We start from the raw sequence: 16,262 nt of genomic DNA, 5'->3' as shown, positions 1-16,262 counted from the left end.
ACTAATGAATGATGCTTTGTTTGCAGATTTCAAAAAAGAAGCGAAAGATACTGTACAAAACGAAGCAGAACGGGGAGTTCGATAAGGCGGACCTGATGCTGTACGAGGAAGTTACCAAAATGCCACCCTTCAAGCGAAAGACGCTGGTGTTGATCGGTGTGGCGGGAGTTGGTAGACGAACGCTGAAAAACCGACTGATCAACAGTGATCCGGACAAGTTCGGATCCGTATTGCCACGTATGTATTTGAGGAAATCTCTTGTTGGTTGAAGAAATCTAATAGAATTTTATTACTATCGATTGTAGACACTTCTCGTCAACCGCGACCACTGGAGGAATCGGGCAAAGCGTACTGGTTTAGTGATCGTGAAGATATGGAGCAGGAGATAAGGGAGAACAAGTTTTTGGAGTTTGGTGAGCATAATGGTAACTTGTACGGTACGCATCTGGACTCGATTCGTGATGTGATTCGGCAAGGTAGGTTTGTTTGTGGACATGATAGATTAGTTTCCAATGATCGCAATGAACACAATTTCTGTCTTCCTGCTGTAGGTAAAATGTGTGTTCTGGATTGTTCACCGGCGGCATTGAAAACTCTTCACAACAGTCCCGAGTTTATGCCGTTCGTAGTGTTTATTGCATCACCGGGAATGGAACAGCTGAAGTTGTTGTACTCGGAGCGTAGATCGGCGAGCGGTTCCACGAGAAATTTACATGTAAGAGCCATAAACTGTTTATTGAGTTGTTGTTTTTTCTCGATGTGGATGTTAGCTCAAACTTCTCTAACGATCATAATTAATGCAGAAGACGGACTTTATTTAACTATTTGCATCCTAACTAATTGCTTGCCGTTTGTGTGTCATTCTGGCATGTTTGTGTGCTCGGTTTTCTTACAGTTTGATCGTCAAAGCTCTATACGCTACAGTTCGCGCCGTGCAAAGACACTGGAATCGTTGGCATCGTTGTACGAGGTAAGTTGGCGCTGTTCTGCATGATTGTGGATGAGTGATTCCCGTTATCTGTGGTGTTTTTTTTCTCTTTGGAAGTTTTCTCACTGGTTTTTAATTTATTTCTGGTTTGTTTCTAGGACGATGATCTTATATCCGCTGTCGAGGAGAGTGCGCTACTACAGCGAAAGTACGACAAGTACTTGGACATGGTCATTGTGAACGAAGACTTCGATGACATATTCCGACAGGTGACGGAAGCGCTGGAGCAGCTGTCACACGAACACCAGTGGGTTCCGGTGAACTGGATCTACTAGAAATCCCTCCTCGGTGACGGAATCGTGAATTATGTGTTCAAATATCATTCGACCGAGCGTCAAGTAATTCAAGTAATAGTTCAAATAGCCATATAGTAATGCATTCATTCTGCTTCATGCGCTCCGTGAAGGTAGCAAGGCAATAGAAAAGATCCAGCCGAATAATTGAAATTTGCCTTTAAAGGCTTTTGCACACTCCAGATGCCTTATACAAAATACAAGAAAACGATAGCACGAGTACCAACCAACAATATTACCGCTTTACATGTGGAAGAAAAATCATACAATCATCAGGATCAAGATATCGCGCAAGTACTATCATATTCGACACGTACATCCTCTTTATCACCTTAGCTCGTATCAGCGTAAGCGCCTTTCGATGTTAGTATTTTACCCCGTAGCGTTTAAGATCAGAGTCGAATTCGTCCAGCCTTTACTTTCGTACTGTATTGTTTTACCTTACATTAGCCCCTGCAGCAATCAGCGAGTTCGTGGTGCAAACCGTTTTAGCGCGAGTGCAGTAGCCTTGCATGTCGTTGCTTTTTTTTTTAGAAAATGGTATTTCTAACGTGTAAGATGAGTTTTATTCGTTTACTTTACAATTATTTCTATAGTTTGCTCTTCCGGTACCGTCCTTTGTGTTGTGAGCGAGAGTTATATGATCGGTAGAGTGGTAGGAAAAAGAAAAACAAGATAATAATAATTGATACAAAACAAGAGAAAAATTCTTTTGCTTGCTAGCTGTAAGCTATCGTGTATGAATGGTTCAAACTGTTTGTTTTATGAAATCTGTTGTAGCATTTCATCGAATTTTATATGTTAGGCGAAATAAAGCAGCTAGAAGTGTATGTGAAATGTGAGTTGTAATGTTTTGAGTTTTGCAAGGATCGCCAAAAAAGCATATAAATTAATAAAATTATTCGCACAAGCTCATTTGAAATGCATTTCAAAAATTGGTTGTGGGTGTCAGCGCCATCTATTGGATTTTCGAATACCTAAACCGAACACCTCCTGATTGTATGCAATTTTGAAACAGATTGCATCGGAGAATGGTCACTGAGGGCGTTCAGTAAAGATGATTTGAATTTAGCGATTATTCGTGTCCTTTTTAGAAGAAATCCTTCTAAACGGGGGGACGGTCCGGATAAGAATTGAACCCCGGTCCTGCCGTATGAAGACTGGCGTCGTTGTTGCCTACACCATCGGGCTGGCTATGTAATAAGTTACTTTCAATTGTCCTGGAAGAATGAGTTGTAGTTGTCCGAAAAGCAGCCGAAATAATATTCGAAAAGCCTTGCGCCATCGCACCGATACATGCATATCTAAGGCTTAATAATTCCATCCCAATATTTCCAAAAGTTCGTTGTACCGAACGGCTTAAAATATTGATTTTTTAATCCAACGCATTCGCAAAACCAACTCTATTATAGCACCACTACCACACCAAACAAGTTCATCCTCACATGGCACCAAATTGACTCAATCAGACCTTGCTTTCCTGCTTCCGCTCCCCTCCCACCCATCAGCCAGTACAGCCCCTATCTAACTATAGGAATATTCGCTGATTATCGACGATCGGTTATAGGCTTCCACCACTGATGGAGCTCGTTGTGATAATTAAAGCAATCGATAAATTGAATCGTCATACCGGCCTGCTGCCGGTAACCGGTTTACCGACCGAAAACGGAGGATAATTTCAAGAACTTAATTAGAATCCCACTTGAATCCAGGCAGGGTTGCCAATGGAGAAATTTCACGGTCGTACTTCGGGGCGTGTGTCTTAAGGGAGTGTTAAAGCGAGGGCTCAAAGATCAATCGGCTGTCTTTGCTAGTAAGTGTGGCGTTGGTGGTGGTTTCCAAAGAGAGGTAGTGTGGCCGATGATGCAGCGTTTGTGAGTTTAATTGGCAATAAGCTTTTCATAATGCAATAAGGTTCGTACAGTACAGAAACTAGAGATAGTTGTTAGGAAATGCGTGGAAAAAGGCGCTCAGGATGCTCAGGCATTCCCAATCGTATCGAACCAGGACCGTTTTTAATCAATTAGCAGCCCCTAATGCGTCCAATAATTTGTGCATGCACTAATGAAATGTGTTTCAGCAGTCCCTGGGGCTTAGGTGCTCGGTTCAATTCGTCCTCTGTAGAACCTACCGGATGGGGGAAAAAAAACAAACATTTAACTCGTGATGCAGTGACCAATATTGAAGCATATTAAATAGAACAGATGAAAACAGCAAGCAAAGTTTTTCCCAGGTTTTTCGTTTACGAGTGCTAACAGTAGCAGCGGCCAAAGCGAACGTCATTTAAATTGTGATGCCTAGTGCAATGGCAGCTACACAGCGGCCAGGATCCATCATTTCATTACTCACATATGCAACGATGCGCATTGTGAGCGCGTGTATGTGTGTGTGATCAAGTGGGGTGTATCCATTTCATTGCTCACCTAACGATGAGCCGTGTCGTACTTTTGGCGTGTTTTGTTTTTTTCCTCCCGTTTTGTTTCTACGCCGGAGCAAAAAGATCCAGCTTTGCAACAGCGAAAAATGACATTCACTCCCAAGACTCGTTTGCAATGTGCACCCTGAGCATCTCCGAGGGTTTGGGGACACAATCTTGTTTTTTTCTTGCGTCGCATACGCTTTGCACGGCCCGGAGGAAAAAAAAACCTTTCCCGACACTATTAATTCCCCATCCTGTTGAAGGAAGCCTGGTGCAAAATGGGATGAAACCGGCGAAGGTTTTCACGGTTCAGACCGCAAAGAGCGAAAGTTGAGAGGTTGCCAGATGACGTGCTCATCACGGGAGGACAAATTCCAAGTGGAACATGAACTCGTCATAGAGTACTCCTCGCTTCAACTCTCACCTGCTAGCCTTTGCTGTCAGCCTAAGAGGACGCTGAAGACCAAGGCGATATTTGCTTTACGCTTTGTTTTGCGTTGCGTTTCATGTTTCGTTTCTATGTTTTTCCATCTCCAACCCGCCACCCTTTCTGCCCCTTCATCAGGCCAAATTTCCCACGGTTTGCCTGCTCACTTTTTTGTTGTTGCTCTTGCCCTTCGTCCGGAGCACTTTTAACATTGCGGATAGCTCCGAGGAGCCTTAGCTGTGTGACGGAATTTGAACGGAACTTTAGAGACGGTGAAGGTGCTTTTCTTTTTGCTCCCAACGCTAGAACTGGAAGCTTTCGACCGAGGGCAAGGTAGAAGGTAGATTTGTACCGGCATGGAGACGAGTCAAATGGCTCAATGTCATCACGACCAATGGGAGCTGGGTGGGATGAAAACGGCTGTGACGTTCATATCCTGCAGTTGACAGATGAAAGACATCTCCCGGGCACCACTTGTGTGTCAAGCGAAGGAGAAATGAAAAACGAAACAAAAAAAAAAAAACAAGCACCAGCAAATGGTCAGGGAAAAGTTAAAAAAGATGAATTTGAGTGCGGAGACTGTTGCTAGTGTGTGTGTGTTTGTGCTGTTGTCTTTTTTGCTTTGTGGTTTTGCTTGAGCGCGCTCTTTGCGCTTGGAATGCTTTCAGTTTCTGGACGGTCTCCGAACGTCTTGCGACGATTGTGTCTATCCTGTGGGACACGTTCGCATTTAAGGTGTGGGGCGGGGGATATGAGTAGGAAGATTTTATGCTAGATAACATAAAGCATTATTAGTAGTAATCGTGTTTCGATGTGGGGAGTGAAAATTAACAAGGAGAAAAGTAAGTTTGATTCGCTTGAAAGAAAAACGGAAATTATAACAAGAAGGTGTATCGTTTTCTAAATTAACTTTAATTCAAGAGGATGAAACTAAATGAAGCTGATTTGATACACAAAACAATCATTTGTTTGTAAATTAAAAAATGGCCACTTTTATTTACCCTTCTCTGTAGAGCACTCTGAGCACTGTGAGTGGTTAGTACGATTGACATAGTGAATCGTTTCAATCAATCACTAGGCATTTTATAGTTGTTCCATGACACATATCAAGATCATTTGATGCGCTGATTAACATGTGTTTTGTGGGTTGTTAGAATGACAGGCTCCCTGTTCTGATTCGGGGAATAGATTACAACAGAAGCAAGTGGTGTACGATGATGTCTATTACGTTTGCGTGACATGTTGGCGCTCTCGAAGAGTGAAGAGGGATACCAACCACAAACAGGGAATCCTTCTGCATCTATTTGGAATGTTTCCTTGTGGAATGTTTACCCAAACTAAGAGCGGGAGCGATAAATGGAGCCTCTTTAATGTCTACTTGAAAGCAAATGGACGGCAAAAGGACGAGGACATTTGGGACACTTAGTGAATGTTCTTTTAGGGTGAAAAGGCAGACTGTACTTGGAGTGTATTTAGATCGCAACAGATGTTTTCTTTCAATGGTCAGGATATTGTCACGATACAGTAGATTTAACGTACAGATTCGATATCCAGCCGTGTCTATACTCGATTCATTATTCTGCTGCAACGAATGTTTGTCCTTAGGAAAAAAATTGTACTTTTATTTTATGCCAAAAAGGTTTATTGACTAATGCGTCTGAATCGATGATGGTAAATGTTATAAAAACCGTTTGTTTAATCACGAAAAAATAGAACAAACAAGCCGTTCAGCTTAATAGAAGTGATTTGTCTGAACATATTTTCAGGGGAACCCTGTACAATGATTTTAGAGTTTTTAATCGTTATTCCTATCCCCCATCGCATTCGAGCCGTAAAACCATCAACACGTAAATTGTAACATTTGCATGGGTTTGAATTAATTAGATGCTCATTATCATGCTATTTATCTTTCCCATATCTTTCGAGCTAGAATCTGTCCCTTTAATTCCGGAGTTTTGCAGCTATCACTGAAAATCTTCTTAGTCTTACTAACCTACGGCAGAACAAGTTTGTTTTTCCTCGTTCTTTCAATTCTCAAAGCAAGACAAAAACTTGCCCATGGTCGTCCTCATTGGTACGGTGCCAGTTTTCCGCTACTTTTCCGCTGCAATTATCTTGAGAGCTCTGTTCGCTGATGACGTGAAAGATGTAATATTTTCCCCGAATGAATTCAGTGGAAAAGTTGCTCTTTACTTGAAGTGAGAGAGAGAGAAAAAAAAACTAAACGAAAGACTCCAAGAAGTCGTGTCGAGTGCAAAACGGGGAAAAAAGCTCGATAGTGCCATATCTAGAAAAGAAAAAAGGACTTCTGCTTTTGGGGAGAGACTTTCAGCAGCAAAAACGGAAACAGAAGAATCAAGTGGAACAGATCCTTCGTTTGACTTTGACATCAATTTTACGGAAGGGTAGGTAAGATTTTCGGTTGGAAATGGGTTTGGGTTTGGTTTGAGGGAGGGTGGCGTTAATTGTGAACGCCACTGAAGCGGTGCAGTTCGTCGATTCCCACGTTGACCCGAGTCGCTGGTGGGTGGCGCGAAAATTGAGAAGATTGAAAAGTAAAGCCTTGTGTTATTCAATTGTGCTTGAAAGTTTGCTGGCCGGTGCAGTTTATTTGTACCAAGAAGTTAGTGTAGTAGCGCTTAAAGAAACCGAGGCGAACTTTGAACAGTGATTTCGGTGTAAACAATGAGGGGTCTCTCTAAGAAAGACATAACAAGCGAACAAGCGAGTGCACTAGGCAGCATTTAATGTAGGGCTCAAAATTAGAAGCTCAACTCGGTGAACAGGTTTAAGGGATTTTCTCGAAGCGGTAAAAACGTTCCTACAATTAATTGTAATTGAAAATTTCAATTAATTTCCCGCGCAAAGCAAATCATACTGAATTGACGGGAGCCTATGATAAATGGGTTGAGTCTCTTAATTAAGGATTTGTTACGCTATCGCTTTGATTCCTTCGCATCAGTTCCATTAACTTCATGTCCCGGGTTGAAGGATAGTGGTTCCATTTGAATACCACATCAAACGGATGCCTCCTTACCCCGTCCGAATCGATCTGTGGGGGGGAGTTTTCTAGCAAGAGATAATAAATTTCAGTACCGATCATCAATCTTCAACCCATCGAAATAAGACGTTTGAACGATTCCATCCGACCCTTTAGGTCGATTATCCTTCTCAGTAGTGGTGCCTATGCTTGCCATGGCAGATTGTTCGAGGCAACCATCATTCGTCACCATCAATAATCATATAAATGAAGCGGAGATGGGTTCGGATTTTTCCACGCTAACAATTGCTCGATGGAAGAAAAATGATCCTCCACTGTCCATTGCTAGCAAACTAGTCAATAATTTTGGGATCGGAAACGATTTACGAGATTGTCCTGATGGTGGTGGTGAGTGTGCTCCAAATTGAGGCTTTTGTGGTAGAAATATCGCATTTTTTGCAAACGCCCTTTTTGGGGAGAGTAAATGAAAATATATGACTGTGGGATGCATATTTTATTCAAGGGAAACAGGCGTTGTTTTTAGTTACAGCAAATTGGTTAAATTATGGTTCCATTTTGGAGTGGGCTTTTATCACAATTTATTGACTACGAATTTAGCTGATGCATTGTTTCAAACGGGAAGTTCTATAATTTATAAAAAAAAATCATGTAGTCATCGATGTCAATAACTTCTTGTCCGTGTAACCTCTCGCATAAAGTCGAACGGTAGGAACAGTATGGAGCAGCCGTTTTTTTCTTCTCATTTGCCCACAATTTCAACCACAGGTGATCGACTTTATAAACATTCTGAATGCATCTCCACCAGCGACACGCTGTGGGTGGCTTCCGAGCAGCATCCAGACTGACACGATTAGTAACGACACCGCGGGAAACCGTACAATTTATTCATGATACTGCGGAAAATCGAAGGGGATCGGATTGAAGTGTGATGAGGAGGTGACTCCGAATTTCGGCAGCAAAGCATACCGAACCGGTGGGAGGTATTTATGTGTGGAATTTTTAATAAAGGCGAGTTATTCATTTATTTGCTGGAGAGAATGCAGAGTGTTGTGTGACATACTGTTGTTTAAAATTGAATTTTGAGTCGAATTTCTTAAATTGTGTAGCATTTTTTCTAGGGGACTCTATTATATCAACATATTATTTAGTATCACTGTAAAAAGCATTGTGTAATGACAACGCTAATTTGATTGGAAAGCCTGAAAAAACCGATTGGAAAACAAAGTTTCAAACTTGTAAACCATGTAGTATCCGAAAGTGATCCAATGGTACGCGAAAATGTCGAACCGCAGAACTGAACACCCCTGTTCTGGATTTGTGGTGCACAAATTGAATTCACGGCTGCAGCGATGCACACATTCCGGACTAGCTCAGGATGCGTTTGCTCCTCCTGCAGCACAGTATGCGTGTTTTTGGTTGAATGTTCTGTCGTTCAGGAGAAATATTGAACGCGTATCGAACAGTATGGTCCTGGCCGAACAATAGGCAAGCGCTAGACATAACCTCAAAAAATTTCGTCTCCACAAACGATGCACGAAATTGTTCCGGAAGCTCCAAAGTTCGAGGGAATTAGTAAAAACGCATTCCGCGTACTGATGTTCGAAAACAGTGACTAACAAGACCATGCGGGCTGCGGGCGAAATTCGTGGGTTCTCGTAGCTAAAGGTGTGTTACGATCGAATGGATTTTGTTTGCAGGGGAATTACTCGGAGAACTTCAACCGTGACACTGGTCCTGGGATTGGAATTAATGACTGCAGTTTAGCCATCGTTTCACGTGAGTACATTTGGTGGTTCCTGGATTCGTTCCGGCTAGGAACCAGCTTAACCGATGTGATATTAGGTTGATTGTGATCACTTTTAGGTTTTTGTAGAAGGTTGGTGGTTTTATGGAAAGGTACACAAGTTTACAACGTTGTCAATCGAGTTGGTGTTGTTAAGGACTTTTGACTTTATCTTCATTTTATTTCTATCCATAAATTGGTCAAACATAAATCAGTCAGCAATTACTCTCAGCGTAACGATAGCAAAGCGAAATCGATAAAATATGATTTAATAGCTTAAATACCACTGGTCGATTTTGTTTTATGGGGACACCCTGTTTTTTAAGCCTCAGTTTTTGCCAATCGTGTGGGACAATTAATGCCATAAACTTGTACCACTCACACTAGTAAGTAGTTCACGATGGATGAGAAATCAATTTAATCGATCGATCATCATCACGCGAAAAGCGTGAATCATCAATTATTCAGTTAATTGCATAAAACCCATAAATGAACGGTTGACACCAATTGAGGTCAGTTGAATAATAGTAAAAATAAAATCGTTGCCCTCCGCACGCACACATACACATACACAATTAAATCGGACGCATGATTTGTGACAGTTTTCGATTGGGGGCTGCCTGTGAAGGTGCGGCGACCACTTGCCATTGGTTTGATAAAATAATTATAAAGTCACTCACAAAAGAGTTTTCTTTGACAGTTTTCTAATTTTTCGTACGTCATAATGACAGGCAGCCCCTGCTGATTGTCCCTTGTGGCGTTGGAAAACTGTCTGGTTTGAAGGCAGTGATCCTGCTCACACAAAAGATTTCTTCAAAATAGAATCCGTTTCCCGTGAAAGATCCATTGATTAAGATGCCGAACGCGGAAGATCGGAAGATTACTTATTGATGAGCTGTCAACGCTATCCGACACTTTTACCGCAAAAGTTTTTGGCGAGCAAAGAAGCAATCTGTCAAGACGCCTCGAACTGACCTATTTCGGCTGTTAATCACTCTGGCAGCTCGGGCTGCGTTTGGGGGCTGTTGTTGATTGAGTTTGCCGTTCAACTTGCAAGAGAAGCGTAAACACACAAGACACGGCAAAAGCTCATTATTTCGGTGAAGAGCCCGAGCAGTGAAAGCAGTAACGAGCTCATTTAGTACACATTTAGCAGTAATAGCTAGCGGGAGGGAAAACGCGCCGTTTGTTTGTACTGAAATTTGTTGAACTCGTTTGAGCGCGGAACCCCCTGGCACTGGCAAGGACAGCACGCTTGGGTGTGCGAGTGTTTTGAAAAGGGATTGACGTTCGTAGCGAATACAAGCGGTTTGCTTCCTGGGAAGGTGGTTATTGTTTGGTGCAAAACAATGCATGAGTTTTACAACTGCGCAATAAGTTGAGCTTTCCATTAGAGCCGGTGGAAATTAAATTGTTGCTAACGGCGCTAGGGGGCATTCTGGAGTGGTGAAAAGGACGCACACGCACTATGCGTAGCTCCGGAACCCATTAAAGATTGGTTACATCCGGTGTTCTACAGTAAGGACGTAATCGTTGCGACCGTAACCTGGTGATTTTGTTGAAAGAGTGTACAGCAATGGAGACGCCTAGTAGCTCGTAAAATAAGTAACATTAAATAGTGTTTTATTTTCCGTTGTGTTAAGGTACAATTTCTTTCCGATGTTGCATGAGTATGTATCAAGAAAATAAACGATAAAAGATGAAAGTTCAACGATGTCTGGTTGTCAGTTCGGAAATGGTTGCAGTTACCTTGTCAACTGTATTCGACTGACGACACCTTTTGCTTTATTGGCTCATATGACTGCATGAACCTTCATATATCATTTTTATGGATGGTGTTTTCGTAGGGCATAAGATCCGTTTTGTTATATGGCTTTGAAAAGAGAAAATCTTACCGTCCTATCTCGCGGGTCGTCGGAACAGTTGAGTGTAGGAATGGAAACTTTATCGTCCATATGACCTTAGCACGTATAAGCAAAGGTATGCTTGCAGGATTAAGCTTTTTCATAAAATGTAGGGGATGGCTTACATTTTTTATGAATTTGAAAAAGCTCAGTCTCATGTTTGGATTTATTGTGTTAAGGCTGTTTTAAGGGTGTAGCCAATTTACAAAACATATTCAACTTTTTATAATACATGTTATCTAGTTTTAGATGTATTAAAGCGGGTTCTCAAACAGTTCGTGAAAAAATACCAGGGATATTAAAAACAAAGGATTTAACCCATTTGAAAGTTACTTGAACAAAAATTTAATGTACAAATTAATGCTTGTTTTAACTAAAAATAAAACTAAAATTCTTTGAATGCATCTCATGTGAGCTGCAAAAATCATTCAAGTTATTTCAGTTTGTTTTTTGAGTTTGTGTTTAATTTTCCTGTTTTGCACTGAAGTCAGTTTGCGACTTTATTAGAATCTATTGGATTAATTTATCGCTTCCCAGTGATCAATTTTTATTGTAATTTAGCTCGAACGAAACGGGGTTTGTTGTGTCTCTTTCAATATTGTTCTAAAAGTTTTTTGTACTACTCATGAATGCTTTTAAAATGCGTTCATGAATGAATACCGCATTGTATGTTCTGCGTGTAGGCTAGCTTTAGCTACCAATAGAACTTTTTTTGATGACTCATATCGTATGGTATCGTTTCGCTTTATATCGTTTTACTTTTTTCCTCCAGAGTAATCCGATGAAACAAAACACACGTTATTGGGTTTTCATTCGCATTGTGTTCATGAATGATCGTCAGCCCAACAAAAAACGGCTATGTTGAATTTTGATCTCCACTCCAGCTCCCGTTTTTGCAATTCATGGTTTTTTTCATATTTGTTTGTTAAACGTTGAGTCTAACAATATCGATGAATGCATAATGTGCGTTTATAAATCCGAATCATTGTATCACTACTTTTACTAGGTTGAGTTGTTGGTGATGATTCCAAAATTTTTGCTCGCCTAAAAATACATTTTGAAAATCATGTTTTGTTGATTTATAACAAATGTTTAAAAATTTTTACAAAACTTCAATAATTTGTTCTACAAATACGAAACAATCTCTTGCTCCTGATACAAGCGTTTCATTAAATAGGTCACCTAACCCTACCGAACAAAAAACCAGTTTTCAATTTTTTTCCCACAAAAATCCAACAAATCAATCCGAGCATAAAAAGCAGCAAAACATGCAGAACATATTAAAACATAGCTCGTAGGAGATAAAATGAATTTATTGCAACTACACAAACTATCTGGATAAGTCACTTTTTTCTTCTCTCTCTCTCTCTCTCTCTCTCTCTCTCTCTCACTAGGCTTTGAACCACCGGTCACTGCTTGTTTCACAGTGAAACAAGCATAACATTGAAATGGGAAACATGTTAGAAATCGTTACCGAAAGCCTACCGAATGGTCACGTCCCAGTGATGATGAATAGTTATTGCACTTGCTGATGTTGCGAGTACCAACCACTGGGAATGTTTTATTGATATCAATTAATACTACAAATGTTTAGTGATTTTTTTTTTGGTTGTTGTATCGAACAAAAACTGTGCCTCGAAACAACAGTTTAGTTGCTTGTTGGCTTGTTGTAGCTATTTTTTGCTAAGAAGAATAAAACTCCATGTGTGTTTGTCCGTGTTATGCGTGTTAGAGAGAGAGAGATATTTTTTAAATTTGTTTTAACAGAGATTTGCAATCATTCTGCAGCGATTTTTTTTATGGTTTTTGATAAAAAAGGCAAACTAAAACAGGTCTGTTAGTCTGGTCTTGTTAGGTTGGTCTTTGATATGAAGCAATTTTAAACAGCATTGTTTCTGGCATTCAGGATTGTTAAAATCCACCAAGAAATCGTTTAGAAATTAGTTTTAATTCAAACCCTGTGTACAAAAGATAACGCTTGAGAAGTGAACAATGTGCACCAGAAGTGAGGACAAATTCTATTGAACGTATATCGCTCCAACAGGCACAACCATCTGTCTCAGCTATTAGCCTACCATTAGCAGCAAAATTCGCAAACGCATTAAAACCAATCCCAATGTTGCGAAAATAGAAACGCCTGTGCCTGACACTTTTCATCCATTCCGCAACCGTGTGCCGTTTTTCTCACCAATTCAATTGAAATTGTGCCTTATTGAACTCGCGACATTCAATTAGTTTCGTCAAAATGGCCCTCCGGAATGAAATGAGCCTCGTGCAGGGCGCTTCATCATCGAACCACCGGCAGCTGCACAGACACCAAACGGCACCGAAGGCATCCATCGCTTCCGGCCTGCGAAGAAGAAAGCAGCGGCAGACGGCTGCCGTTCGGGGCAAGTTAATTGAATTTTACGAACCGTCACGACAAATCCGTGACGAGCACATGAAAGAGGACTCTTTTGGCACCGTAGAAGCATCAGGGCTGGAGGGAGTTTGTATCGCGGCCACCAACGTACATTGTTGCCATTCAAGCAGCAGCAGCAGAAGCCTTCGATGGCCGTATCATCGTAACGTCAGCTGGTTTCAGTTTCCGCTGCGTGAGAGAGTGTGAAGCGAAAAAAAAACAACGAAAACGGGTGCTTCTCGCCTGAAAACAGACACTGTGAATGATTTAATGAGAAAATTAATCGCGATCACGATGAATTACCCAGCGCGAAAGGTGAGACGATGGTGTTTGCTTCTTTTATTTGATCCGGATTCGGCAGTGTGTGTGTGTTTTTTCTCTTTTCTCGATGACCTAAAACGAGAATGACGAAGTATACGGGGTACATGAAGGAGAGAAATAAGGTTACATGCTTTCAGGGACGATTGTTTTTTTTTGTGTTAAACATGGCGTGATGTGATTGAATAGGAAGCTAAAAGAAAGGAGAAAATTATTCAGTAATTTGAGCTGTCTTACAAAAGAAATGATGACGGTAGATGAACTCAATTGTAATTAAAAAGGCAACGTGTACTTGTAAAATGCGATCTTGATCTTAAGTTATTTTTTCTTTTTTAAATTAGCCTCACATAAAAACGTAGATTATTTAAAGTTAGATTTAGTTTTCTCCTAATTTTTAAATTTTTAATATAACTTGTATGGAACTTACCTACAAAATTTGTCTCTTGACTTCTTTAAATCATAAATAATAAAAATCACACTTTGAACTGTTATGTTTCGCATCCACCAGTTGACCATTTTATTTGTAATCATTTGAAAACATTTCTATTACCGTTGAAATATCACTAAACCATCCCAAAAGATGTAACATTTCGTAAATGGGCGCAATCTGTACGAGCGCAATAAAACTCATAGCCAAAGCTTAATTGAGTGTTAATTTTTCAGCTGAAAATTGCATTTGACCACGCTGAAAGTTCAGCTGGGTACCGTTGTACCGCAAAAGCACGCTGGTAGCACAATACCGATAGCACTTGCTCGCTCAGTATCCATATCGTAATTGCAATGCGGTGGTGTACGGTTACATTCATTCCCATTTTTTTGGTACTGGTACGAGATGTTTTGTGCATTCTTTAAAAAAAAGCGGTTGTTGAGCACGTACGCCGCGGTGTTTTGTTTTGCGTGGAGTGAAGGCTCCGGTGTGGTGAAACACGAGAGTGACTGCAACTAAGCTAAGGGGCAATAAATTGTTTCTTCGTGTGTAAACTATGAAAGTATGATGCTGTGTTACGGTGTTGTGCAGCACGCTGTTGTGGTTCGAGTACCAGGCCCGGTTCCGTACGTGCAGCGAGAGATAATGTAATTGGTAATTATTTTTGAACCGATTTGCAGCAATACAGGAAGGTTTTGGCCGGTCTGAGCAGTTCGTCTTACGTGGCAGATTGGTTTTATGATGAGGACGCGTGAGCTGCAAGCTTTGCAAGCGTTGGGCTTTGATAAAGCTTGTTACTGTGGGGGAAGATGCAGGCTGGCAGCTGACGTTTATTGGTTTGCTAGCATTGGGATGCTTGTGCCAGCATTATTAGAAGTAAACTTAGACTTAAATTAATAAATACTTATGGAAAAGTTTTAGTGGCTGATAAGTTTGGAAAACCTTTTTAATTATACTACCAATCCATTTGCTGCTTAAGCGATGAAGTGTGCAAACATTCGCAAGCATCGTAAGGATAGCTGCTACTGGAACTGCTGGCAAAGGAAATAAAAATAGCAGCAGAATAGTTGTATGTGAAAGTTTTCCGTAAGCTTGACAGCCTTTGAGAGACAGCAGCAGTATGTTGCGCTATGCAACATGACGTCGGGCATGCATCAGAAGTTGCTTCAGCCCGACTGTGTGTATGTGTGTGTGTGTGTTTTGAGCTAGAAAAGTTAGCCCTCTGCCATCAACCACAGATTGTTGTGTAGATCTGAATACGATGAGATGATGGGGTAGTTTAAAATGGACACCGATTCTTCCCGGGAAATATTATGCCAAAGGGGCAATTTAGTGCAATAAGATAGAAAATGTTAAAGCATGATGTTGCCGGATGCAGGTTTAACTTTCAATGAAAATTGTTTTATGTGTGGTTGGTGAATTTCTCTTTTAGATGAATCCGCAAGCCAACAGGGGTTAATGGTGTTTTGTGTTTTACGGGTATCTATCTATATGATATCATGCAGCATATCCCACCACACCACCTTGCAAACCGATTTAATTGCATATGCAAACTGCATAAATGCTGCAAACAACTTTTTCGAACATTGAATGCAAGCATGCATATTAGAACATCAGATTAATTAGAACCCGATCAAGGTAAATATTAACTTTGAACAAAACAAAACCGAACTGATCACATGAAGTTCCCACGAGCACCAAATTTCATTAATGCACCATAGACGCATAACAAAGACATCATGGGAAATTCTACAAACCCAACCAAGCAAATTCAGTTCTCTTAACTACATGTACATTATGGTCCAGACTCGAATATTAAACCAAACATGCGCCATCGCTTGAAATCAATCAAAATGAATTAACTACCAGTTCAACATAAAAGAGGAATTTTCCACACTTAAGAATTAATCAGAATTTGGATAAACGAAAATGTACACACCCTTTAATCTCAGGAATGTTAGTTGATGGAACTTTCCATTCAAAATAATTCTCACTATTTGTCCCCAAGAGTTTTATAAAAAATAAAGAACCACCGTTCACCGGGCCGCCCCTATGCCACCACCGGTTTGGTTATCCTACACTTTCGGAATCACAGCCACAAGTAAAAATTAATATGTTGCCCATTTTTCCATGGGATGACATTGGGTCTTTGGGATTTATTTAATCGAAAAACTAAGAAAAGCAGTTGTTTTAGATTGTGAAGATCTTTAAAATCATCCTCTTCTGTTCGGAATTTGGATTCAGTCAGCCGATAGTTTTAAAATTGAGGTTCCGGTTAGGAGCCTTAGGTCTCGGTATCAG

The 16,262-nt window shown here is 40.6% G+C and overlaps 2 protein-coding genes across 9 annotated transcripts in view; both read left to right on the top strand.

The window, feature by feature from the left end:
* The window catches only part of LOC126564152 (protein PALS2), a 536,462-nt gene extending 535,055 nt beyond the window's left edge, over window positions 1-1,407 (top strand). For all 5 annotated transcript variants that reach the window (XM_050221103.1, XM_050221099.1, XM_050221100.1 and 2 more), the window contains 5 exons: window positions 27-237; window positions 306-476; window positions 552-715; window positions 896-970; window positions 1,087-1,407. In XM_050221103.1, the coding sequence (XP_050077060.1) occupies window positions 27-237; window positions 306-476; window positions 552-715; window positions 896-970; window positions 1,087-1,263 (798 nt within the window). In that variant the 3' untranslated portion in view covers window positions 1,264-1,407. The remainder of the gene's footprint in view (window positions 1-26; window positions 238-305; window positions 477-551; window positions 716-895; window positions 971-1,086) is intronic.
* Window positions 1-16,262, top strand: part of LOC126565322 (40S ribosomal protein S5) — a 326,252-nt gene that overhangs the window by 72,050 nt on the left and 237,940 nt on the right. The gene's annotated exons all lie outside the window — the stretch shown is intronic.

Source organism: Anopheles maculipalpis, chromosome 3RL (genome assembly GCF_943734695.1).
Source record: "Anopheles maculipalpis chromosome 3RL, idAnoMacuDA_375_x, whole genome shotgun sequence".
Classification (NCBI taxonomy): domain Eukaryota; kingdom Metazoa; phylum Arthropoda; class Insecta; order Diptera; family Culicidae; genus Anopheles; species Anopheles maculipalpis.
The sequence above is the reverse complement of the archived record's forward strand: the minus strand, read 5'-3'. Positions and strand labels throughout refer to the sequence as shown.